The sequence below is a fragment of the Astatotilapia calliptera genome, chromosome 3, assembly GCF_900246225.1.
Source record: "Astatotilapia calliptera chromosome 3, fAstCal1.2, whole genome shotgun sequence".
Lineage (NCBI taxonomy): Eukaryota > Metazoa > Chordata > Actinopteri > Cichliformes > Cichlidae > Astatotilapia > Astatotilapia calliptera.
Window position 1 is genome coordinate 43,167,544 of NC_039304.1, and position 25,997 is coordinate 43,193,540.

Below are 25,997 nucleotides of genomic sequence, written 5' to 3' on the forward strand. Positions count from 1 at the left end.
GCAAGCTGTGTTTTATTGCGCATGTTTGTGTTCTTAACCAAGTATAATCAATGTCTATGCAGTAATCATTATGAGCTTGTCCTTATAAGGTTAATGCATTTTCTGCTTGTGTATGTGAATTTGCATATGTTGCTTTTGGCAGTGTGTCAGACTCTTGCACCTCTTCTCCACTTAAGCCGTCAGTTTTCTTACCCCCAAATTTGCTAACCCAAATTTTCCTCAGCCACAAATTAGGGCCCCACATGTTAAGTCTATGGAAACATGGCGCTGTGAACAATTCAACCAGAAACTTGCCTTAACATATCCAGTCAAGTTAACCTATAGGTTCTTCCGACTGCTGCACGTGGGGAATTGATCCAGGTCTGTCTCGCCCCTGAAGAAACACAATTGAGACATTTTATTATCATCATGAGTACTTAAACTGCCCGTAAGTGTAAGCAGGTCTTCATTGCCAATCCTATATGTTTTTGTTAATGTTCAGTGAGTGTAAGCTGCATTCTTCATTGCCTCTATATGTTATATTCAGAGTGAATTCATGCATCGTTTCACTGATTTCTTCATTCAAAACTATCTCACTTCTGATTCTTTATAAGAGTATAATTACACCTGTAACACTTTGTGTATGTGTGTTTTCCATTCACTCATGTAATTGTCAGTTATTTTCTTTCTTTATTTTATCTTCTCCTGTTTACCTCTTTTAGTTTTCCGGTGGACATCTCTAAACACCATCACGAGTGCAGGCTTTCATTTCAATCTAATTATACCCCGTATTCTTACAGTCAAGCTTCACCTCACACAGGTTCCCGTCCTCTTCTCTCAGTGTCCATTTATTGTCCTGGATTCACCAGCACACAGTCCGTTTCTTCTCCGTTTCTCTTCAGTATTTCCTTCTGGATTAAATCCCAGCCTGGCAAAATATCACGTTCAGTGTCATATCACACTGTTCTTACCAGCCTGCAGTCCACCGTGCATTGTCCATCACGTGGTTTCTTCTTCGCTGTTGATGCTTCAATCGTCTCTTTCACGATTACTCCAAGCATGGCAAATCTGACAATCAGTGTCCAGTGCTTTCCCACCGTTCAACTGTCCAGCCTGTAACTCAGAGTGCATGTCAGTTTTGGTTTCAGGGTTAACAGTTCAGTTGCACTATTTTCGGCTGCTTGTAAATTCTTCTCAAGTTCACGATGTTCTATTGGTCTTCATCAGGAGATTAATTGTCCTTTGAGCTTCTTCTCAGGATCGGGACAAGTGGGAGGTCAAGCTGTAAAACTTTTTAAGCCAAAATCCGGCCTGTTTTCTCCCAATTATGTTACTCTACTGGTTTTGGCGCCGTACCCAAAATTCCAGGTTGAGAGAAGTCCACCGTTATTTATCCGTAACCTCCATTCGCTTCATGCCCATTCAAACTTAAAGAAACAGAAAAAAAAAAAAAAAAAAACTGTTTCTGCACTTTCCTCAATATTAAATGGACGCACGCTGCCCCCCTCTCTCTCCTTCTCTCCTCATACACACACCGCGGGGTTAGAAGCCCCCCTCCTTGCAACTGCTTGAGACAGAGAGAGAGACACACTTTTCCTTTTTTTTTTTTTACTTCGGTCTATCTGCACAGAGTTTACCTCATCTCTTTCCTTCTATGGGCATGCACTCTTCCTGTCACACACACACACAGCCCCTCTCTCAGAGAGAGCAGAAAAGAGTTTTTCCTTTTTTCAACACTCAGGAGAAATTCAACAGACAATTTATACCACTATTTTACACTTTATTTACACACACCGGTAATTTATATTCTATTTACACACGGGCCCGTATAAACGTAAGAAAAACACCACATGCCAGACCAGCTTCTTTTCTCTATTTCTCTGCTGGTGTACCTAAACTTTTTGACTAATTTAAAAGCCTCTGTAGCCCAGGCCGCGCCTTTCTGATCAATTACACGCTTCGGGACCCGCCCTCCCGATCGCAGTCTAATTCCTAAGCTCTAATTGATTTATAACCATTTCCCGCAGCTGGGAAGGAGCTCCACCTCTGGCGCTAGTATCAAACCCACGCCTTCAGCTTTACTTAAAGCTCTCAGGCCAACGACGTTGGGTGGTCCTGGCCGGGTCCGCGACCCTGTCAGTCAATTAATGCAGTATTAAGGCAATCACTCGTAGATCACCTAGCTTTATTAACGGGTGTCCGAAGTCCCACGGAGAGCCACTCCGAGCTTAAAACCTAACCACGCGTCCGCAATTAGGGGTCAGCGCCACCTGCTGAACAGACTGCATTCCTAGGGGCCACGCCCCCGTCCTAATTAAATTTACTTATTTTAAAAGCCTCACTGTGGGTACCCTGCCCTCCAGTTTAATTACCTGAGACCCAAAACCGCGTTTTTACTGATCAATTAAACCACATACCCTACGCTACCGGGTGGGGTGATTGGCTGGCACCCAACCACCCCACATTTAAACCTTTAAACCTTTTAAACCGTATTGACTTAAACACATAACCTCTTAACTCAACAGTTCACTTCAAATATTCCCCCTTAAGTTTTAACACTAATTACCCCAAAATCACCACGGACAGAACAGAAGCTCCACTGAGTGAACATTTAATTTAGCTTGATTTCCAATTCAGCACCTTTGGAGATCCAACAACAGGCGGTGCTTACCTCTCCTATTTCGGGGCCCATCACTCAGTCGAGCTCCTGGCCGTCCGTCTGACACCACTAGACCGTCAGCCAAGGTCCATTAGTCTCCCCTCAAACCGGTGTTTCGGCACCAAAATGTCAAGGTTCGAATTTGAGGAAGAGACAAATGACTGCATGGTCTCTCAGTAGATGTCAGAATAGTGATTTTATTATACATATGTACATATGGGGAAGATGAGCCCCACCAGCCTTCACGAGCCAATCTCCCCAGAACAACCCTAACACAAGGCTTTTATTGCAATGATGACGTCAAATCACCTGATAAGTATCAGTCAGTTCACCCTTCTATGTCCTTGTATGGCTAAGAACAACAACATGTTCCAGATGTTTCCACTCCTCTGTATTCTGGGAACATAACCAATAGTGTGTAGAATGTGTAGTTGTGTGAGAGTGTCCGTTTCCGGCCAACAAAAGTTCACCGTGTCCTCATATGACTTTACTGCGGGCTGACTGGACCCCCAGCTAAACTGGTGCTCTACTAACTGATAGAGTATTGTGATACATGATAATATTGATGATAAGCTGATGCGGACTAATGAAGTAATAATGAAATAATGACAGTGCTTTATGAATGATATACAGTGACAGTAAAATAAGATGTTTTCCACAATATTGGGAAGGGGCTAACAATAACAAGTGACCATACTGAATGTAGCTGATGATAAAATGTTTGTGTGGGTTGCCATGACAACACCAGAAGCGTGTCTGAGGTTGTTGTATTGTTTTCTATTTGTTTTCCTGTATTTGGGACTCATGTTTGTGTACACTTATAGTAGAAAGAGATAATCTATGAGTCCAGTGATACATTTTTATAAAAAATGTTTCTGTTAAAAATTATTCTGAAGTAGTCACTTCCTGTGAGTTGCGGGAACTGGAAGTTGTGCGCCGGAGAGACAAGACAACGATAACACAGAACATGGAATCTACAACTTCTCTACTGCTGGTTTTACAAGGCGTACACAGTAAAAACATGCTGGCTAATTTGTTAAGCACTTGTGCACTTTGTGAAAAGTAATAACTGGTTGACATGGATGTCGTATGTGCTCTTAATATTATTTTACTTGTTTCTAGTTTTCACAGTGCTTCATGATTGTGAGAGGAATAAAAAAGAATTGTGGACATCAGTACGAAGCGTGGATTCTTTTGACCAGAGTTGATACACTGAATTTCCTCTAAGACTTTAAAATAAGTTTCAGTGTGTGGCTGTAACTCAGGTAATAGACCAGGTTGGTAGGTATCTTGCCCAAGATACTCATAGTCATTGGTAGGTATGTTGCCCAAGATACCCATGTTGCTAATGATTCATCTATGTGTAAAGGATAGATAATGATAACATCAAGGGCGTAGATTTGGCATGGACAGAAAGGACATGTCCCCACCAATATCCAGCAATTATTGAATTGTCCCCACCTATAATTTGACCTCTTCGAGTAAAGAAAAACAAACCCGATAGAAAGAAAAAAAAAGATCTCATTCACCCAGCGGTGCAGAAAGAGTTAAATTACGTTCTCTACTGGAGTCCTACCTCATGTGACAAATATGGCCAATGTGATTGGCTGTGCCTTTCATGGCCATACATGCCAACACTCCCGATTTTTCTGGGAGAATCCTGAATTTCAATGCCCCTCCTGAAAATCTCCCAGAGCCGCCATTCTCCCCAATTTCTCCTGATTTTCTACCCGGACAACAAAATTGAAAAACCATATCCCAGGTTGGCAAGTATGTGCTAGGCTTTGGCCCACATCAGTCTAAAATTGTATGTAACAATGAATAACGTGATGCCATGTCCACCAGGAGAGACTGGACAGTATAGATGTAAAACAAATATGCCAGCAGTTCATCTCAGTTAATGAGAGGAGAAGGCATGTGTTTGGCTCCTTCACATAGTGGACATTGAGTTGTTGTGTGGGGCACCAGTAGTCCATGTCTGTTGCTGTAACAGTAGTTCATGTTTAGAATAAAAAATCCCAGCTCACTGATTTGATAGGGGCAATAGTGTGCCTATTGCGATCGTGGCTCAAGAGTTGGGCGTTTGTCTTTAATCAGAAGGTTGCCGGTTCGAGCCCCGGCTTGGACAGTCTCGGTCGTTGTGTCCGTGGGCAAGGACCCCCTGATGATCCTCTACCTAATCACATGAGTCAAGGTGTGAAAGCGGGTTTGGGACCTAATCAGTCAGGGTTTGGAGTGAGCTCATTGCGAAACCTGGCCCCACCCTATCATGTGATTTCCTGAGGTGAAATGGCCCAGGATGTGAGTGGGTGTTAAGGCGTCTGGTAAGGGATCTCAAAACTGGATTATAGATGGCAGAGAGTTGGTGTCGTAAACCACCGCCTATTGACTATATATATATATATATATATATATATATATATATATATATATATATATATAAAGCGTTATATAAATGCAATCCATTATTATTAATGTTTGTACTAACTTGGTTTTAAAGCCTTTACTTTAAAATAAACGCCGTTCAATAGTCAACCTTAATCTTAAAGAGAATGTGATGATTTTGTGGATAATTAAAGTCAGTCATATATCCACAAACACAACAAGCTGAAAGTCAGTGATGCTGCTCAGTTTGCAGTCCTGAATATCACGGCACAAGCAGGATTCACTGCACTGTTAATGTTAGCTATGTTATATTGCTGCCTCTGTTCGGTGGTGTCGAGTCAAACGCACTTTAACGTGTGTTTGAACGAGCTGACGGTTCACTCGTTAAGCTGAAAGAAAGATGCTTTAATCACAGCAGTCACACATGTGTCCACTGTACCATCTGGGAACTCTTCTTGTTTAGCACTCGTAATAACACAAACACTAAATCCTGCTTCTCTGGTGCTGTTGTGTAGCAGTGAAAATGTATTTATAAGTTACACATGTTTTTGAATCCTGCAGCTTATCACACATTTGATTTCCATGTGTAACAACTGCAAGTGTCCAGAGTGAGGACAGACTGAGGGACCCACTGCTGCACATCATGTGTGAGGCTTTGCACCCCTGATGATCCACCAGGACAAACTCAGCAGTGTGTGAGGAAGAGGAGGAGGAAGAGCCAGCAGCAGCTGACAGATGCAGAGAATAGACAGACTGTTCCCTGTTTGTGAAGGACTGCTAGGAAAGTTTAACATAACTGTCTGTGCTGAATCAGTCTTATTAGGTAATGTTCAAATAATTTTATGTTAAGTGACGCTGAAAAACTAGTTCATGCATTTATTACTTCCAGGCTGGACGACTGTAATTCATTATTATCAGGATGTCCTAAAAACTCCCTGAAAAGCCTTCAGTTAATCCAAAATGCTGTCAGGGACTCGAAAGAGAGAGCAGATTTCTCCTGCATTTCCACAAACGTAAATATGCAGAATCTGGCAATGAGTCTTTCACATCACTATGGAGGAGTTTTGGTTGTGTATATTTTGCAGAATTGATTGAATTCAGCCACATTGGAGGTTTTTCAAGTTCATCCCAAATACACTTGATGTGATTCAGTCTGATTTAGACTTTGACTTGGAAACTCCAAAACCTTGATTTTATTTATTTGAGTCATTCAGAGTTGGACTTGCTGGTCTCTCTGCGTAACCTGAGTGCTCTTGAGTTTCAGGACATAAAATGGTGTTTGAACATCCTCCTTCAGGATTTCTGAGAGCAGAATTCATGTTTTCCTGAAGCAGCAGAGCAGCCCAGACCATCACATCACATCACATCTCACTGCTGCTGTGATGTTCTGTTTATGAAATGCTGTTAGTTTGATGTCTGATGTAGCGGGAGTCAAACCTTCCATACAGTTCAGCTTTTGTCTCTTCAATCCAAAGAAAAGTTTTCCACAAGGATCATCCAGATGTTTGTGGCAGATGTGAGATGAGTGTTTGTGTTGTTTTTGCTGAGCAGTGGTGTTCTCCTTTTCTCCACTTAAAGATATATACTAATTTTTCAACTGTCAATATTGGCTTTTTAGCAGAATTTCTGGGTCAACCTCATTTCACTATAATTTCCCAGTCAACCAGATCACAGACTTCAGTTGTGGACAGATGGGATGTAATAGAACAGTCTAACTGATAATATCTTAAAGTTCACAGTCAATTATAAATCCATTACTTTTCAATGTCTTTGATGCCACCTGGTGAACTCTAAGTATTCTATTCAATTCAATTTTATTTATACAGCACCAAATCACAGCAACAGTCGCCTTAAGGCCCTTTATATCGTACAGTAGATCGTACAACAATAGATACAGTACGGATTTCGACGGAACAGATCAACAGCAATAGCGTTAATGAATACTATTGAAGACATTTCATCAGCAACACATAATAATAAATATACTATAGGGATATTCATTGATTTAAAAAAAGCTTTTGACACACTGCAACACTCCATCTTAATTTCCAAGTTAAGTACTTATGGTGTGAGAGGAATAGTGTTGAACTGGTTAAGCAGCTATTTAGATAATAGGTTTCAGTATGTGCAGTGTTTAGGCAATTCATCGGAAAGAATGAAAATAGAATGTGGGGTCCCTCAAGGTTATGTTTTAGGACCAAAACGTTTTAATTTATATATAAACAACACTTGTGTTGTGTGAAAAATGTTACATTTCATTTTGTTTGCAGGCGATACAAGTCTTTATTGTTCTGGAGAAAACTTGAAAGAATTGGTAAAATTATGGTTATTGAAATGAATGAGTTAACTTAAATTAAAAAAAATAATTGAATTAAAAAATGGTTTTAAGTAAATGAGTTATCGCTGAATTTGGAAAAAACAAAGTTTATGATATTCAGAAACCGTCTAAAGGAGGAAGAGATAGTATCATCTATAGAGGGAGAATTAATTGAAAGAGTGACACAATTCCATTTTCTGGGTGTAATAGTGGATGACAAGTTAACATGGAAATCTCATTTTGAACATGTTGGAAAAAAAATGGCTAAAAGTATTTATATCCTGGGTAATGTTAGATATAAATTATATTACAAGGCAATGCAAATATTATATTTTTCATTATTTCTACCTCACCTGAGTTATGGTGTTGAAGTATGGGGGAATACATATGTGACTAATATGAAACCATTATACTTATTACAGCTCCTTTTCATGCTTGGAAACAGTGTAACTTCAATTAAAAGGAAGGTTGTGTGTAGGAAGTGAATTGCTGATGTACCATGTGTGAAACAAATATATATATATATATATATTTATATATATAAAATTCCCCACTCGCCCCTGTGGGCGGTCAATCCTTCAAGCTCGGGTCCTCTACCAGAGGCCTGGGAGCTTGAGGGTCCTGCACAGTTCCAGAAGATCGCAGGTCCTGTTCCTAGGACTGCGCTCTTCTGGACAGAGATCTCCAATGTTGTTCCCGGGATCTGCTGGAGCCACTCGCCTAGCTTGGGAGTCACTGCACCTAGTGCTCCGATTACCACGGGGACCACCGTCACCTTCACCCTCCACATCTTCTCGAGCTCTTCTCTGAGCCCTTGGTATTTCTCGAGCTTCGCGTGTTCCTTCTTCCTGATGTTGCTGTCATTCAGAACTGCTACATAGATCACTACAGCTGTCTTCTCATGTTTGTCTACCACCACTATAGTTAGCCAACACCATTTTGTCCGTCTGTATCTGGAAGTCCCACAGGATCTTAGCTCGGTCATTCTCCACCACCCTTGGGAGCGTCTCCCATTTTGACCTCGGCACTTCCAGGCCATATTCAGCACAGATGTTCCTGTACACTATGCCGGCCACTTGGTTATGGCGTTCCATGTATGCCCTGCCTGCTAGAATCTTGCACCCTGCTGTTATGTGCTGGATTGTCTCTGGCGCATTTTTACACAACCTGCACCTGGGGTCTTGCATGGTGTGATAGACCCCAGCCTCTATGGATCTTGTACTCAGAGCTTGTTCTTGTGCTGCCATGATTAGTGCCTCTGTGCTGTCTTTCAGTCCAGCTTTGTCCAGCCACTGGTAGGATTTCTGGATGTCAGCCACCTCCTCTATCTGCAGGTGGTACATACCGTGCAGGGGCCTGTCCTTCCATGATGGTTCCTCGCCTTACTCCAATTTCTTGGGTTTCTGCTGCCTGAGGTATTCACTGAGCACGCTGTCAGTTGGGGCCATCTTTGTGATGTATTCATGGATGTACGTTGTCTCATCCTGGACTATGGTGCTGACACTCACCAGTCCCCGGCCCCCTTCCTTCCGCTTAGCATACAGCCTCAGGGTGCTGGACTTGGGGTGAAACCCTCCATGCATGGTAAGGAGCTTTCTTGTCTTGATGTCAGTGGCTTTTATCTCCTCCATTGGCCAGCCTATTACCCCAGCAGGGTACCTGATCACAGGCAGGGCATAGGTGTTGTTGGAATCTCCCAATTCTTTTAATCTTTGGGCTGAAGGAAGGACAATACTCGGTGTATAAATGCTCAATCAACAATCATTTATTTTCATACAATTCAATACTTAAGAGCATTTAGAACCATCATGATGGGGAGACCTGCCTACAGAGGGTCACAGCAAGTCTCAAAATGGTGACGGATTTCACAGCCTCTTATAGCTTCTAGCGGCCCCCACCTAGTCGTAAAAGCCTAAACATTCACATTCTTTCTCTCTTACGGCGCCTAAGTTATGACCTCGGCTCCTTGTCTTTCTGCTCTCTGTAAAGGTGGGGGTATGGAATGTGGTCTGTCTCTTCTATTATCGGCACAAGGTCCTCTGCACACAACATTCTCTTCATGATTCAGCAGTATGACATGTCAAGAAACAGTGTAACACATTCAACAGTGTCAAGTAATACAGGTCAATCCAATAGATCTAATGATTTTCACACTCTTTTAAGTCAGAAGTATAATGCAAACTAAAACTACATACTGATCACACACTCTATATTAAAGGGTATAATATGATCTACAGCAGTATCATAATTCAACTACTTTGATTACATATATAAGGTAACATATGATAACAGAATAATCTCACAGTGTTGATAGCCCGGATCTTGTTCTTACCATTCAGCTGACTCCTCAGGACTTGCCTGACCCTCTGCAGGTATATAGTTCTGGGCATTCGAGTATACAGCTGTGGGGCATTGAGTCATAGGCCTTCTTGTAATCAATCCAGGCAGTGCACAGGTTGGTCAGTCTGGTCCTGCAGTCTCGGCTGACTGCTTGGTCTGTCAGTAGCTGGTGTTTTGTGCCTCTGGTATTCTTGCCCATCCCTTTCTGTGCCCCACTCATGTATTGACCCATGTGCCTTTTCATCTTAGCTGCTATGATGCCTGACAGGAGCGTCCACGTGGTGCTGAGGCAGGTTATTGGTCGGTAGTTGGAGGGGACCGGTCCCTTCTGGGGGTCCTTGAGGATCAGGACCGTCCAGCCTTCGGTTAGCCATTCCGGGTGTCTCTCGTCAACTACCAGCTGGTTCATTTGTGCTGCCAGGCGCTCGTGCAGTGCAGTCAGCTTCTTCAGCTAGTAGGCGTGAACCATGTCAGGGCCTGGTGCTGTCCAACTCTTCATACTGGAGACCCTTTCTTGGATATCTGCCACTGTGATGGGTACTGGACCCTGTTCAGGGAGGTCGCTATCGTCTGCCCTCAGATCCACTAGCCACTGAGCATTGCCGTTATGAGTTGCGTCCTTCTCCCATATGCTCTTCCAGTATTGCTCCGTCTCCAGACTGGGCCCGTTCAGCAGTCTGTCTCAGCTGGGTGGTCCGAGGGGCCACTAGAGCCTTCTATCTCCACTGGAGAGTCCGAGGGACTGCTCCACCTTCTGTCTCCGCTGGATGGTACGAGGGACTGCTTCAGCCTTCGTTTGCCTACGCTGCAGCCTGCTTCCACTGGAGGTCAGATGAGCCCATCCAGCACCATCCTTGCCTGGTCCAGCCTCGTCTGGTCCTGCCTTGTCTTGTCCGGCAGTTGCTACACCGCCGTTAGGTCCCGCTCGGCCTGTACCACCTCACCTTTGCCGGCCGCTCTCTAGGCCCCTAGCTGGACATTGTTACTGTGTAAGGCAGCCTCCTGAACGAGTTCGTTGCTGCGGCTGGCTTCGCGGTCGGCTTCGCGGTCGGCCTCCGGATCTGCTCTGTCACCGCCACTGCTTTCCGTATTGTTTGTTCCCGTACCTGGTTGGTCTTTTTTTCTCCGCCGCTGCATTCTGCGGTGGAGTTTATATATATATATATATATATATATATATATACATACATTATATATATATATATATATATATATATATATATATATATATGTACATACATACATTATATATATATATATATATGTATGTATATATATATATATATATATATATATATATACATACATACATTATATATATATATATATATATATATATATATATACATACATACATTATATATATATATATATATATACATACATACATTATATATATATATATATATATATACATACATATATATACATACATACATATATATATATATAAATAAAGACATTGTGTCTTTTTGTCAAAAGACATTCAGAAATAAGACAAGACTAGTTTCAATTGGTAAATTCAGTCTTTCTTATTTATTAGTTGATGATGATACTCCCAGACAATCATTTTATCGTTATAACTGCATTAACATCCATTGAGCCAATATTTGCAGCTTCTATGGCAAAAGTGTTTATAAATGATGAGCTTTCAACAATAAGTTAAACATATGATGAGTTTGGAAAAATCCCATTAGAAAAGAGAAATCAAACATTTGGATTAATTTTCATGAGCTCAGACTTGTTGAAAATCCAGAGGAGCTGGAACTGTGTGAACTGAGCTTCAGAGAAACACAACATACTGATATTCACTGTGAAGCTTTGAGTGGAAAAAATATAGAAAAACAACACGTGGGCCTGGAACAATAGTAGCTTGCATCTTTAAAAGACTGAAGAGGAAGAAGTTTACAAGAAATCATTTAGAACAGTTTCAAACATCAACTGATTGAATCTATGAATCTGAAAACATGTTTCTCAGTGAAAGAGACAGACTGAACTATCTTTTCAACAACTGTTACAGTGTTTCTCTAACAGGAGGACACTCTTTACACTCAACTCAACAGAAGCACTGATGAACCATATTCAACTGCAAACCCAGGATAGAGAGGTTCAGTGAATGTGGTGTTGAAGGTGTGGAGGTGGATCAGAGTGTCAGAGGAGACTCTGTAGAAGGACAGAGTGCCAGCAGGACAGTCCACATACACTGCCACTCTGTTAGAGGAAGAGGAGGAGGAGGAGGAGGAGGAGACAGAGGTCAATCTGTTATTGTGAACTACACCTTGAGTGTCATCATTAGAGCAGATCAGACACCAGGAAAGCTCATTCCCTCCAAACGTAGAGTCCATACTGATTCCTTTCCTTTTGATTCTTCCGTAACTAACTGATACATGCACCTCTCCTTTCCATTCAACCTCCCAGTAACAGCGACCAGTCAGACCATTTCTACACAGCAGTTGAGGATCACCATCAAATCTGTCTGGATGATCAGGATATGACTGAACCTCATCAAATGTACATGTCACCCTTCTGTTGTTGTCAGACAGTTTGAGGTATTTTTGTGCTGTCATTGTGTCGATTGTAAGTTGACAGGAATCTGATGAGAGACCAAACACAATCCAGCTGCAGTTATTGATCCATCATCTGTTCATTGATTGACACTTTGATGATGACTCCTGACAACAGAGATGTGAATGAGTGATGTGACAGTTTGAAGATGGTTGAATGTGTGCTGCTTTGTTTTTATGAATCACATTAAAAAACACACTTACACTTCCTTAGACTTTGTCTGAGCGATAGGACTCCAGCAGGCTCCACCCTGAAAGGAAGAGGGGGGTCAAAGCAGCACAGTCTCTATCAGCAGGCACACATGGACATTACATGGCTTTCATACACATACTGTTAGACACTGATAAAGGAACAGTCCGAGATTTTCACAAATACACTTCAATCCATATGTGGCTCAAACTGCTAATGATCTGCACTCAGTACAACACTGTATTGAATGAAATATAACTGATTCAAACTGTCACCTTCATTATTTTTATATTCCTCTTCTGTTTAGCTGGAAAGGATACCTCCCTGCCTTTGATTTTATTAATGATCTTTCATAGTTTCCTGTAGCATCCAGCGATCTGAAATGTGTTTCATGCTTTCTAACATACACTATAAACTCAAAACGTAAACTCAAAAGTTTTAGAACACCCTTTTCTACATATTTATTGCAGTTTAAGTCCTGTTAAGCACCCACACCCCAAAAATTAGGGGAAAAGGGAGGAGATCGCATTTAATCCATCATAACACGGGTTTAGAAGTATAAGTCCAAACATGTGTGGTATTCAAAGAAACAACGAAAACAAGTGATGATTAAAAGAGCAGTTATGTAAAAGTCCACTAAACAAACAACTGAACCAGAAATTCTCATGTAACCAGCTAAAGAAAGGCTAGCTAGCCTTCAGAGCTATCACAGATTCCAAATACCAATGTTCATCATGCTCAGACCATAATTCACTGAAAGAGCTGCAAAGGAAGACCACAAAATCACATAGCGGTTCAAATGCACTAAGACAGAAGTTGGCTTACCATCCTGAGTTTTCTTTTTTCCATTATTTCTGCGGTAGCCAGTAGCCCTGTGATATCAGCAGCTACCATGGCTAACTGGGCACATCAGAGCCACCTCTGTCCAAAACCATCATTTTAGACCCTGCTACAGACACGTCACTGGACAGACGGCGCATGCTGTAAATCTGGGCCCATGTGGGGTTTGGCTGCAACTTCTGATTGGTTGGAGCTAAGTGAACATGGCATTGTTACTGTGATTCTATTTGCTCAAACGATTAAAAACAGGTGTTAACAATGCCAAAAAGTTTCAGCCTCTCAAAGTTTAAAAGGCCAGACGCCATTTAAACTACATGTGTACTACATGTGTGTGGCAGAAAGGGCCAGTAGCCTGTGAATATGTGGTTAATTCTTCAGAAGAGCTCTCTCAGGAGATTAGAAAGAAAATCGTAGACAAGCATGTTAAAGGTAAAGGCTATAAGACCATCTCCAAGCACCTAGATATTCCTGTGACTACAGTTACACATGTCATTCAGAAATTTAAGATCCATGGGGTTGTAGCCAATGTCCCTGGACGTGGCCGCAGGAGGAAAATTGATGACAGATCAAAGAGACTGATAATCTGAATGGTAACAAAAGAGCCCAGAAAGACTTCTAAAGAGATCCAAGCTGAACTTCAAGCTCAAGGAACATTAGTGTCAGACCATCCGTCGTAGTTTGAGCTAAAGAGGGCTACATGGGAGATGACCAAGGAGGACACCATTGTTGAAAACAAATCATACAAAGCCAGACTGGAATATGCCAAACTACATGTTGACAAGCAGCAAAGCTTCTGGGAGAATGTCCTATGGACAGATGAGAACAAAATGTAACTTTTTGCCAAGGTACATCAGCTCTATGTTCACAGACGGAAAAATGAAGCATATCAAGAAAAGAACGCTGTCCCAACTGTGAAACATGGGGGAGGCTCGGTTATGTTCTGGGGCTTCGTTGCTGCATCTGGTACAGGTTGTCTTGAATCTGTGCGGGGTACAATGAAATCTCAAGATTATCAAGGGATTCTAGAGAGAAATGTGCTGGCCAGTGTTAGAAAGCTTGGTCTCAGTCGCAGGTCATGGGTCTTATAACAGGACAATGACCCAAAACACAGCTTAAAACACTCAAAAATGGCTAAAAGGAAAACACTGGACTATTTTAAAGTGGCCTTCTATGAGCCCTGACCTCCATCCTATTGAGCATCTTTGGAAACAGCTGAAACATGCAGTCTGGAAAAGGCATCCTTCAAACCGGAAACAACTGGAGCAGTTTGCTCATGAGTCGGCCAAAATACCTGCTGAGAGGTGCAGAAGTCTCACTGACAGTTACAGGAATCGTTTGAATGCAGTGATTGCCTCAAAAGGTTGTACAACAAAATATTAAGTTGTAGGTAATATCATTTTTGTCCAGGCCTGTTTCATGCATTTATATTTTTTAAATAATTCAGTTGAAGCTTGGTTGAAAAGCAATGTCTGACTTTCATTGGTTAACATTCATAGAATTTTTATTTATTATTACTTTTGTCAGATTAAAGTTATTTCTGTGACCATTGTGAGTTTTTCTTTCATTGAATGAAGGGTACCGACCATTTTGTCCACGTCTTTATCTGAAAGGTTTATTGAGTGACAGACAAAATGGATTTTTGAACTTTACTTACAGTTTCTGGGTTACTTCACTGCCCTGAGCGAGACCACTATTCGGCACTCTTCCTTAATTTTTCAATTTAAAAAGAAAATAGAAAGGAAAACATTGAGTCAGTGGGCAACAACTCCAAAATGTACTTCAGTTGAATTGCTATCTATGTACAGCACAGAGACCTGCAGTAGTAACTACCTGTTTTATAACTTTATTTAAGCTCAATAATAAAAGTAGACAAAGTAAAAACATAACATTGGGTGTAGCGTGTTTTCCACGAAAGTCAGTTCATGAAAATGAAATGAAAAGATGAAAGCAAGATGAATTGCTTAAATATCAATAAATCAAAAGTGTTAATTTCTTCATGCAATTTTTGGAGAGGTAAAGGTAAAACAGGCATAACAGGATAATCTTTTTAGAAATGTTATTATTTAATGTATTAATAGTTTGGCTGGACAATTAACAAATTAATGGAATGCTATTTATTAAGGGAGTAACTGGGAAGAAAAATAAAGAAATAAAAATATTAACTAACCTGAATCGCTAAAACAAAAAACTAACAAAAAAACATCTTTAGGATATTTCCTCTAAGTAATTTGAGGAGAAACGTGAGAAATTTAAAAACATAAAGTGACACAACCTGACTCTCAACATGCTTAATAAAATAAACCTTTGTATTTATTTTGTTGTTTTCATGTCTTTTTTTCACTTACTATTATTCATCATCATAATAATCAACGTTGCCACCTCCACTGCATGGTCTGAATAGCTCTGTATCATCACATCTACCGTTTTCAGCCTGTCTGCATTCTCCAGACGACTCTTTTTGATAGTCTGGAAATCACCTACAGGTTAATTCTGCAGGTAAAAGTGGAAACGTTTCAGCTGTTCCTCTCCCAGATCATCCAGCATTTCCAGGAGTTGCAATGGAACAGACTTCGCCATCATTGATCTGTAAAATACGAGAGGGCATTTTCATCTGAAAGAACAAGAGATTATCCATTAACTGTGGATACAGGAGGAAAGACTGAGTTTTTGTCCCAGTCACTGGACTAGCTCTTTATTCTCTCAAGGATAATTGGGTGCATGTGAGTTTCACCAACCATGAGCTCATGTGTTTTGTGGACTTTTTGCCGCATTGCTGGCAAAAAGTCCGACTAGTTCCCAGTGGGTGATGGACTCCATCAGTGTTTCCCTATGTCACTGATTCTCTTCTTAATAGACCGAATTTCTAGGTGTAGCCAAGTGGCAGAAGGTTTCCACTGGGGTGGTCTTAGAATCTCATCTCTGCTTTTCACAGTTAGTGTGGTTCTGTTGGCTTCTTCAGGTGGTGGCCTTCACCTCTCATTTGCAATGGAAATGAGATTCAGCACCCGAAATGGTGAAATACCCACTCTAGGGTGAGTTACTACCCCAAGTGGAGGAATTTAAGTGTCTCAAGACTTGTTTACGAGTGAGGCGAGGACACGGGAGATCGGCAGATGGATTGGTGCTGAGTATCTGAGTGACCCAGCCATCTGAGAGAAGAGGGAGTGAGAGGATTTTTCCGCACCGCGTTGGTATTCTCAAAAAGCCTGAGAATCCTCTTAGAGAGCTCTGAGCTTAGCCTCCAAATATCAGAAAGGATAGGAAGGAAGCTTAGGAGGTTCGGGAACATGATAAGAGCTGAGTTTTTTTGACATGTTTTTAACTGTCTGACTGTCTGACTCACACCTGAAAAATGAGGCTGTGCCTCATCTGGGCCTATGAGTGTGGAGCAACTTTGTCTTTCTTTTCAGATTTTCAGAGGCTATTACTGCAGTTTGTTATCTGATTCTTTGATGCGAATTAAACAGGAACACAAATGGATTCTATGATCAATCAAGGGAATATGAAGTTTACAACCCGACTGCAATCAAACACATTACAACTAACATTCATGTCATTTTAATTTTAAAGGACTGACAGGAAACATTTGGACACTGATGTATGTGATTTAATGGTGAGACAATTTTTTCATTCCAAGAAATAAAAAGGCACAGTTTGTTTGAGAAGTTATCAATCAAACATGAACTGTTTATAAAGCTGTTTGTTTCAACTCAATCAGTAATTTAGAATCATGTGGATTTGTCTTCAAACACAACAGTGATCAAAGTTTATCCTGAACTAAGAGCTGAACATCTGGTCCAAACATCACAGAAACAAAGAGTCAAACTGTTAAAGGAGGAAAAAAGCAAACTTACAGTTTCTTCACACATACCAACAACAAGATCCACTCCACACCTGGACACTAAACACGGACACACAAGTGAGCTGCTTCCTGGAAGGAGGCGGGACTCCACCTGAAGAGTGTGAGAGGGCCACACCTTCATGTGCTGATTTACAAATATGTTGTCTGACTGCTCAGACTGGCTCAGAGTGAACAAACTGATCACAGCTCGTCTCTGACACTTTAAACTATAAAAGTATGGAGGACCACAAGAGCCACGCTAAAAAAAACACATGTATACGGCTTGTGTCACTAAAGAATGCAAGCTTGATCGATGACCTTTTCACCTGGGTGGGGCATTTATATGGATACACCGTAATAACATGGGAATGGTTGGTGATATTAAAGTCCTGTTTGTGGCACATTAGTATATGTGAGGGGGCAAACTCCTCAAGATGGGCGGTGACCATGGTGGCCATTTAGAAGTCGGCCATCACGGATACAACTTTTGTTTTTTCAATAGGAAGAGGGTCATGTGACACATCAAACTTATTGGTATTGTCACAAGAACAACAATGGTGTGCTTGGTTTCAATGACCCAACTGTGGCCTGTCATTAAAACGTAAAAACTGGTGTATACTCTCATTGAAATATGTCAATAAAAGCTCATCTCTTCTCTCAGGGAGAAAATATAACAGCAAGAGGTTTCAGCTCTGACTCGGTGTGGGCTCTACTTTCTTCTACTTTTAAAAGAAAATGTCAACTACTATATTAAGTGACGTCATCCTCATTATAACCTGTTACTCACACACTGCACCACCGTAAGGAAAATATTTCTATTGTAAAAATCAAAACTCAAAAACATGTCATTAATTAATTCAAGGTGATCTCTTTCTTTCTTTTTTATTCCCACTGAAGCTTCTGTTGTGAATATCTGATAAACAACAGGAGTCCTGCAGGTTCACTGTGACCCAAACTCTACACTCAGTGAACATCACCTCACTGTTACAGGATACAACATCCACAGCAGCAGGAAGTTTCTCCAGGGTTCAGAGGTCGCTCATCAGAGGAAGGTTCACAGGTGTGTGTGAAATGGACTATTGCGATTGGTCTAACCCGTGAAAATGTGATAAATGTTCACTTCTTATAGTGAAGGAAATCACATTTTTCAACCTTTTCATTTAAAAATATATTTTGAGTTAGTTAAAACCTTCTAGCTTTGCTGAACACTGTGTGGAACAAACCTGATGACAGGAAGTCAAAGACAACTTAAACATCAACCAAACTAAGCTGACTGAGTCCATGGAAAACTGTAACCCTGTGTGCTTATTACAGTAAACGCAGCAGTTTTTCCTCTCTGTGTTTGACTTATAAACTGATTTATTGTGATCAACACAAATGTTAACAGAGGAATGATTTTACTGACTGATCATTACAGTCGCAGCTTTCTGTGTGTGTGAGGATTTCTTCAGAGCACGTGATGATCACAGTTATTACCAGTAACTGACCACAAAGCATGTTTCCACGTAACCTATGACAACAGACTGTATGTACAGTGGGGCAAAAAAGTATTTAGTCAGCCACCGATTGTGCAAGTTCCCCCACTTAAAATGATGACAGAGGTCAGTAATTTGCACCAGAGGTACACTTCAACTGTGAGAGACAGAATGTGAAAAAAAAATCCATGAAATCACATGGTAGGATTTGTAAAGAATTTATTCGTAAATCAGGGTGGAAAATAAGTATTTGGTCACCTCAAACATGGAAAATCTCTGGCTCTCACAGACCTGTAACATCTTCTGTAAGACGCTTTTCTGTCCCCCACTCGTTACCTGTATGAATGGCACCTGTTTGAACTCATCATCTGTATAAAAGACACCTGTCCACAGCCTCAAACAGTCAGACTCCAAACTCCGCCATGGCCAAGACCAAAGAGCTTTCGAAGGACACCAGGAAAAGTACTGTAGACCTGCACCTGACTGGGAAGAGTGAATCTACAATAGGCAAGCAGCTTGGTGTGAAAAAATCAACTGTGGGAGCAATCATCAGAAAATGGAAGACATACAAGACCACTGATAATCTCCCACGATCTGGGGCTCCACGCAAGATCTCATCCCGTGGGGTCAAAATGATCATGAGAACGGTGAGCAAAGATCCCAGAACCACACGGGGGGACCTGGTGAATGACCTGCAGAGAGCTGGGACCAAAGTAACAAAGGTCACCATCAGTAACACACTACAACGGCAGGGAATCAAATCCCGCAGTGCCAGACGTGTTCCGCTGCTGAAGCCAGTGCATGTCCAGGCCCGTCTGAAGTTTGCCAGAGAGCACATGGATGATACAGCAGAGGATTGGGAGAATGTCATGTGGTCAGATGAAACCAAAGTAGAACTTTGTGGTATAAACTCAACTCGTCGTGTTTGGAGGAAGAAGAATACTGAGTTGCATCCCAAGAACACCATACCTACTGTGAAGCATGGGGGTGGAAACATCATGCTATGGGGCTGTTTTTCTGCCAAGGGGACAGGACGACTGATCCGTGTTAAGGACAGAATGAATGGGGCCATGTATCGTGAGATTTTGAGCCAAAACCTCCTTCCATCAGTGAGAACTTTGAAGATGAAACGAGGCTGGGTCTTCCAACATGACAATGATCCAAAACACACCGCCCGGGCAACAAAGGAGTGGCTCCGTAAGAAGCATTTGAAAGTCCTGGAGTGGCAAAGCCAGTCTCCAGACCTCAACCCCATAGAAAATCTGTGGCGGGAGTTGAAAGTCCGTGTTGCTCGGCGACAGCCCCAAAACATCACTGCTCTCGAGAAGATCTGCATGGAGGAATGGGCCAAAATACCAGCTACTGTGTGTGCAAACCTGGTAAAGACCTATAGTAAACGTTTGACCTCTGTTATTGCCAACAAAGGTTATGTTACAAAGTATTGAGTTGTATTTTTGTTATTGACCAAATACTTATTTTCCACCCTGATTTACGAATAAATTCTTTACAAATCCTACCATGTGAATTCATGGATTTTTTTTTCACATTCTGTCTCTCACAGTTGAAGTGTACCTCTGGTGCAAATTACTGACCTCTGTCATCATTTTAGGTGGGGGAACTTGCACAATCGGTGGCTGACTAAATACTTTTTTGCCCGACTGTATATTGTCTGCTTTAGAAAAGTGACAGAAAACAGATGGATGGGCTATGACGTAGTCACACAAAGAACAAAGGAAAGCATGTCAGCAAACCCAACAGAATAAAAGTCATACTTTGCTGGTTTTGCTGTAGAGCAGGACCGTCCACGGTCACCTCGTTCAGTTTGCTGAGCATGTGTGGAAAACCTCGACTAATGGAAGGACACAGAGTTTGTGTTCTGGTATGCTGAGCCACAGAATCACTGGACTCCAAAACTAAATCATCATCAGTTACTCTGACTTGCCGTCAGCAATGAGACAAACACATTCAGGTGAAACACCAGCTCCTGCTTTTACTGGCTGAGCTGATGATGTTTTCTTCTCATACTGTGGTGATGAAAACTTTGAAGAGCTCATTGCTCCCTCAGTCAGAGTTACATGTCTGAGGTCTGGATCTGTCAGAGGAAGCAGGTGAGTGTCTGAGCTCTAAGAGAAAAAACTCGTGAAGCAGATTTTCTGTTTATGAGCATCATGAGGAGGACATTGTTCCATCCTTTAACATGGATGATGACACTTTCTGTTGGACGTCTTTGGGTTGCAGTGAGTATTGAGTGCAGGCTTAACACTGACAGCTCAAAAGGCTCAAATGATCCACGTGTGGAAAAAAATGCATCTGCATTTTGTGAAAATATTGTTTGTGACTGAATAGTTTTATTGGTAATTTGGGTTTAAATGAATTCGGTTCCTCTGCAGAGAAGCAGAAGTGTCATGTATGGATTCAGGTGGTGATACTGAGGAGCAGAGGTAATCATGAGCTTATAAGAAACACAATATGCAGTGTTCTTAGCAGGTATCTGCCACCACCTCGTCAAAGATAACCTGAGTAATAAAACTGTTGTTTTTAAAAGATGATAATTTTATTTAGGGAAAATGTTATCCAAACCTACCTGTGTGCAAAAGTCTGTACCTTGTGTCAACCTTGGCATCGAGAACTGCAAATCAAAGATGTGTGGATTTTCGTCTTATCTTCTTTGAAGGATGGTTTGAATTCAGACACATTGGAGGTTTTTTTTAGCACGAATGGCGGTTTAAGGTCAGTGAGTTGCCCTCGTACAACCGGAGAGCGCAAAGTTGAAGTCTGAGTCACCCACGAGGAACACAGACATGTTTAAACAGTCAGGCTGGTGGACTTAAAGGTGTGGTTTGTAGTTATGGGAGTTGTGGAGCTACCCTGCTGACAGATGAACAAAGATTGTCTCCACACAGTGATCATAAAGGAGCTGTTATCATTATTCATGATGGACTCGTGCCTTCGCATGTTTCTGTCAAAAGTCTGTTTGGGTTGAGTGCTCCGTTTATTTTTCTGCAACAAGGTCAAACACAGAAGAGTGTCAAAGGGCACACTCTGAAACTGTGTTCAGAGCAGGAGAGAGTGGGTGGGAGTGGGCAGATTGTAGTGACTAAACTCTTTTAGGTACTGCAGCTGATTATCTGACAGGAAGAAGGAGACGAGGCCTGAGCTCTACAACCCCAATAATAGATGACAACCTGGTGATGAGTGATGATGGAGGGCAGGCTTGCTGCTGCATCACTACACAGAAAAACTCTTTGACATGTTTATTAAGATTACCTTAGAGTTTTTTTTTAATTATGTTTTTATAATTGGGCATAATATCATAGCCATTTCTTATGGGAGTGGCTACATGCTCATCTAAACTCTCATTCCCACCTTAACTCTTGGTCTTCTTCACCTTCTTCTCTTTGAAGCTTAGATGTCTGTGACCAAAAAAAAATTACAAACAGAGATTACGAATAACCCAATTATTTATATTACAATAAGGGTTTGGAGGGAAATGTGTAAATGTTGGGTAGAAAAGAGTGGACTTCATTCTTGACTCCTTTATTGAGAAACAAAGACTTTGTTCCAGAAACGTCTCGCGGTATGTTCGATAAGTGGCATAAAAATAGATTAAGGGTAATTGGTGACTTGTTTTACAACAACACACTGATGAACTTTGAGCACCTGCAGTCAAATTTTAATAGAGACCATTTTTTTGACTTTCTCTAGGTTTATAATTTTGTTCATTCCAAAACTCCATAGTCTCCAGAAATAGTTTTATATGATGAAATGGAGACATTTCTTATTAAGCGAAAAGCCAGAACTCGTTGTATTTCTGTGTTTTATACTCTTCTGTAGACTCTCAGTAGCAGCACACTGAGCGCTATTCATAAATGGGAGAGAGATCTTAATATTCAATATAGTGAAGAGGCATGGAAAGGAGTCATTAACATAGCTAGATCCATTTTTACTTGCAACCGCTTGCAAGAAACTGTCAGTGTTTGAGACGGACTCAGGCGCAGACCAGAAATCCTTGGCAAAAGAGTGTGCGTTTATTTACAGTGAAACACCAGGTGGGAATATATATACAGTGTGGCCAAAGGAGGAGATAGAAGCCACAGACATAAAGACAAGAAAGCTCCTTACCATGCATGGAGGGTTTCACCCCAAGTCCAGCACCCTGAGGCTGTACGCTAAGCGGAAGGAAGGGGGCCGGGGACTGGTGAGTGTCAGCACCACAGTCCAGGATGAGACAACAAACATCCAAGAATACATTGGGAAGATGGCCCCAACTGACCGAGTGCTCAGTGAATACCTCAGGCAGCAGAAACCCAAGAAAGAGGAGGGAGTTGAGGAACCATCATGGAAGGACAGGCCCCTGCACGGTATGTACCACCGGCAGATAGAGGAGGTGGTACATATCCCACAACTTAGACATTCACATTACTCATACTCTCATAACACATACATATAAGACCTTGGGGTGGGCATGCTACACGGTGTCCAGAAGACCATCAGGGTGTACACCTCACCCCTGGCGTCGTTGCCCACCTCTCAATTTTAAATACACGTAGACATTGAGGGCTAACAGGAGGGACTATGCACTTACCTGCTGCTCTCTGGCAGGTAGCTCCATGCCCTCCTGGGTTTTAAATGCACCTTAGAACACACATGCATCAACACTACAATGAGCGGGTGGAGGGAGGTTTGGAGTCTTCTCTCACTCCCGTTCTCTGCAGCCTGTTGGAGCGGGGGGGCTAGGAGGAGGAGTTGGCCGTCCGATTGGGGTCTGGAATGTGGGGCCTCCTTGCTGCTGCGGAGTCGGGGCGGTCTGCATCTCCCCACCGCAGGGAAAAGGGTAACACCACCTGAGTCTGGGTGCAGTTTCCCCCTCCAGGGGCAAGGGTACCTAGACCCGGTTCGTAGAGTACGCTTGGGGAGTGTGATTGTGTGTACAGCGTCTCTTTATGTCTGTCTCCACGTTGGTTGAGTGTGGAGTAAGTGCATATGAGAGCATGAGGGTGGGAATGGATGTTTGTATCTGTGTGTGCCTGTATGTCTGTGTCTATATGTCAGGTTGGGTATCAGACGCCACCTCTCTGGGGACATCTCAGGCCCTCCAAGGTTTGGAGGCCTATGAGGACGCCCTCAGACATCGGTGCATTGGTAGTCCTTTGTGTCCGGGGATGGACGTCCAGGTACGCACCGACTGCTAGTCGGGACTAGCAGTCGGTGCGTACCTGGAGCCTGGGGCTCGCTCGGGCCACTTCGGGGGTGGGGTGCCCTCGGCCTCTCGGCCTGGGGCTCGGTCACTCTGGCACAGCTGGCTGCCGGCGGAGCTCACAGACACGTCACTGCTGTAGCTCAGGTGGCAGAGCAGGTCAGCCACTAATCAGAAGGTCGGTGGTTCGATCCCAGGCTGCCTCCTGGCTGCATGCCAAATATCCTTGGGCAAGATACTAACCCCATGTTTGCCTACTGGTGATGGTGAGAGGGCCCGGTGGCGCCAGTGTTCGGCAGCCTCACCTCTGTCAGTGCGCCCCAGGGCAGCTGTGGCTATAACGTAGCTTTCCATTGCCAGTGTGTGAATGTGTGTGTGAATGGGTGAATGACTGAATGTAGTGTAAAACGCTTTGGGGTCCTTAGGGACTGAGTAAAGCGCTATACAAATGCAGGCCATTTACCATTTTATTTACCCCCTGGCTTCGGCTGCTGAGTGAGCCCTCATCTGGGACTCTCCTCAGCTCTTTCTGGGACAGTGGTGCGGCTGCCCCTCTGTGGGTCTTCCTTGGTCTCTTGTGTTCTGGGGACCTCTGGATGTCTGGAGTTTTGATCTCCTCCATACCTGCTTCATGCCCTGGAGGACGGGGCTGTGGCCCCCCCACACCCTCTAGCAGATCATTACATGAAGGAACCTTTTAAAAACAAGCGCGTCCATGCTCACAGGTGTACACACGGGTGATCACACACACAAACTACACCCTTTTTGGCTCCTACCTCAAAGCACACTGTGTTCTGTTGATCTTATGTGCTGCACAATAATGTTTAATATTTAGTATTTACTGTCATATTCCCATATATCATTGTGATGTTGTTTATTCTATTGCTCTTTTTTCGTCTTCTGCTCGTTTTCTCTTTTTTCTTTCTCAACAGGTGATCCAGGTGATTGATATATGTATTTTTTTGTCTGCTTATTTTGTTGTTTTTTGTTGTTTGCCCTTTATCACCTTTCCTCTTCCCCACTGTTTTTCTTTCCCTCTTTCTTTCTCCCCTTTCTTTGCCCCAGTCAAGTCTGTCCTGTCTTTAGCAAGTGAAAATAAAATAAAATAAACAATAAAAGGAGAATCAAATAGACCATTATGGCAAGGCTGGGATGGTCCATTTGATAAAGTAAAATCTGTTGGGCATCTTTCTTCGCCTTTAGACAATAATTCTGATGGCAAAAGAGCCAAGCGGGACAGGCGGAAAGAAAAAAAAGAAGACCCAAATGCCATGTTGCAATACTATACTGCTATGGTAGCCAACGTTTCAAATGCAGGTTTGACAGGTTTGTGAGTGTACACTTTATCCAATACCTAGTGAGGGTTATTGACATTTACCACTGGGTGGCTGTAGCTCAGGAGGTAGAGCAGGTCATCTACTGATCGGAAGGTTAGTGTTTTGATCCCTGGCTCCTCCAGTCTGCATTTCAAGAGTGTGAATGTATATGAATTGGGGTAAGTAGCACTCAGTTTAGAGAAAGTGTGTCATTTGGTGAATGTGGCTTGTTATATAGAGCACTTTGACTAATCCGTGAGAGTAGAAAAGCACTGTATAAGGATCACTCCATTCAATGTCTGTACAGAGATTTGTCATGTTACTTTTGCACTATTATGTTCGACACATTAGGCTGACATCTGCTGGCCTGCTCTGGCCCCAGGAAGACAATTGACTATGGTTGCTGGTAGTGGTGCAACAGATCACGGTTGATCCGTAATCTGAATTGATCCCACTCCACGGTTCGGCACGCACGTGATCCGAAGATTTGAAAAAGAAGGAAAAAATGTATGTGTATGGTGCGCGTGGTCAGTCTGTCAAGCGATAGTTATGGCCAGTGCTAGCGGTCCAAGTGGTGGAACAGAGGAGTTTGCGGCATTTAAGCAGCCCTTTTCTCCCCAATACGACCGGGCTAAAGCTATTGTTAGATTTGTATTGTTGATTGTCATTTATGCAATAGAAATATCTACTCATATATGCTTAGAGTTGTATAATCAATGTCATGTTGGTAGAGGTTTGATCCTCATAGTCTGCAAAGACTTTGTGTTCATTCCAGAGTGTTCTGGCATTCACATCTATATACTGGGAGCATGGGAGAGGTCGCACCTTCTATTATTGTTTTATGGTAGGATAAACGTATCTATGTCTGTTTTAGGCTAAGTGCCTTTTGTTTAG

General features: G+C 42.3%; 2 protein-coding genes across 3 annotated transcripts in view; one reads left to right on the forward strand and one right to left on the reverse strand.

Moving 5' to 3' along the window:
* LOC113009796 (uncharacterized) overlaps positions 1 to 18,199 on the forward strand; it is a 37,984-nt gene extending 19,785 nt beyond the window's left edge. The window contains exon 10 of one of the 2 annotated variants that reach the window (XM_026148365.1): positions 18,013 to 18,199. The gene's annotated coding sequence lies outside the window, so the exon portion shown is untranslated. Of the gene's footprint in view, positions 1 to 5,623; positions 5,649 to 18,012 lie in introns of those variants that run through there. The other variant, XM_026148375.1, reaches the window with a different exon arrangement.
* Positions 319 to 16,174, reverse strand: LOC113014883 (stonustoxin subunit beta-like). The gene is made up of 5 exons (XM_026156686.1): positions 15,620 to 16,174; positions 14,929 to 14,980; positions 12,449 to 12,495; positions 11,883 to 12,273; positions 319 to 373 (listed from the first exon to the last, which is right to left on the reverse strand). Exons 1-5 carry the CDS (start codon positions 15,684 to 15,686, stop codon positions 319 to 321), a joined length of 612 nt encoding a protein of 203 aa, XP_026012471.1. The 5' UTR covers positions 15,687 to 16,174.
* Positions 18,200 to 25,997: the final 7,798 nt, after the last annotated feature.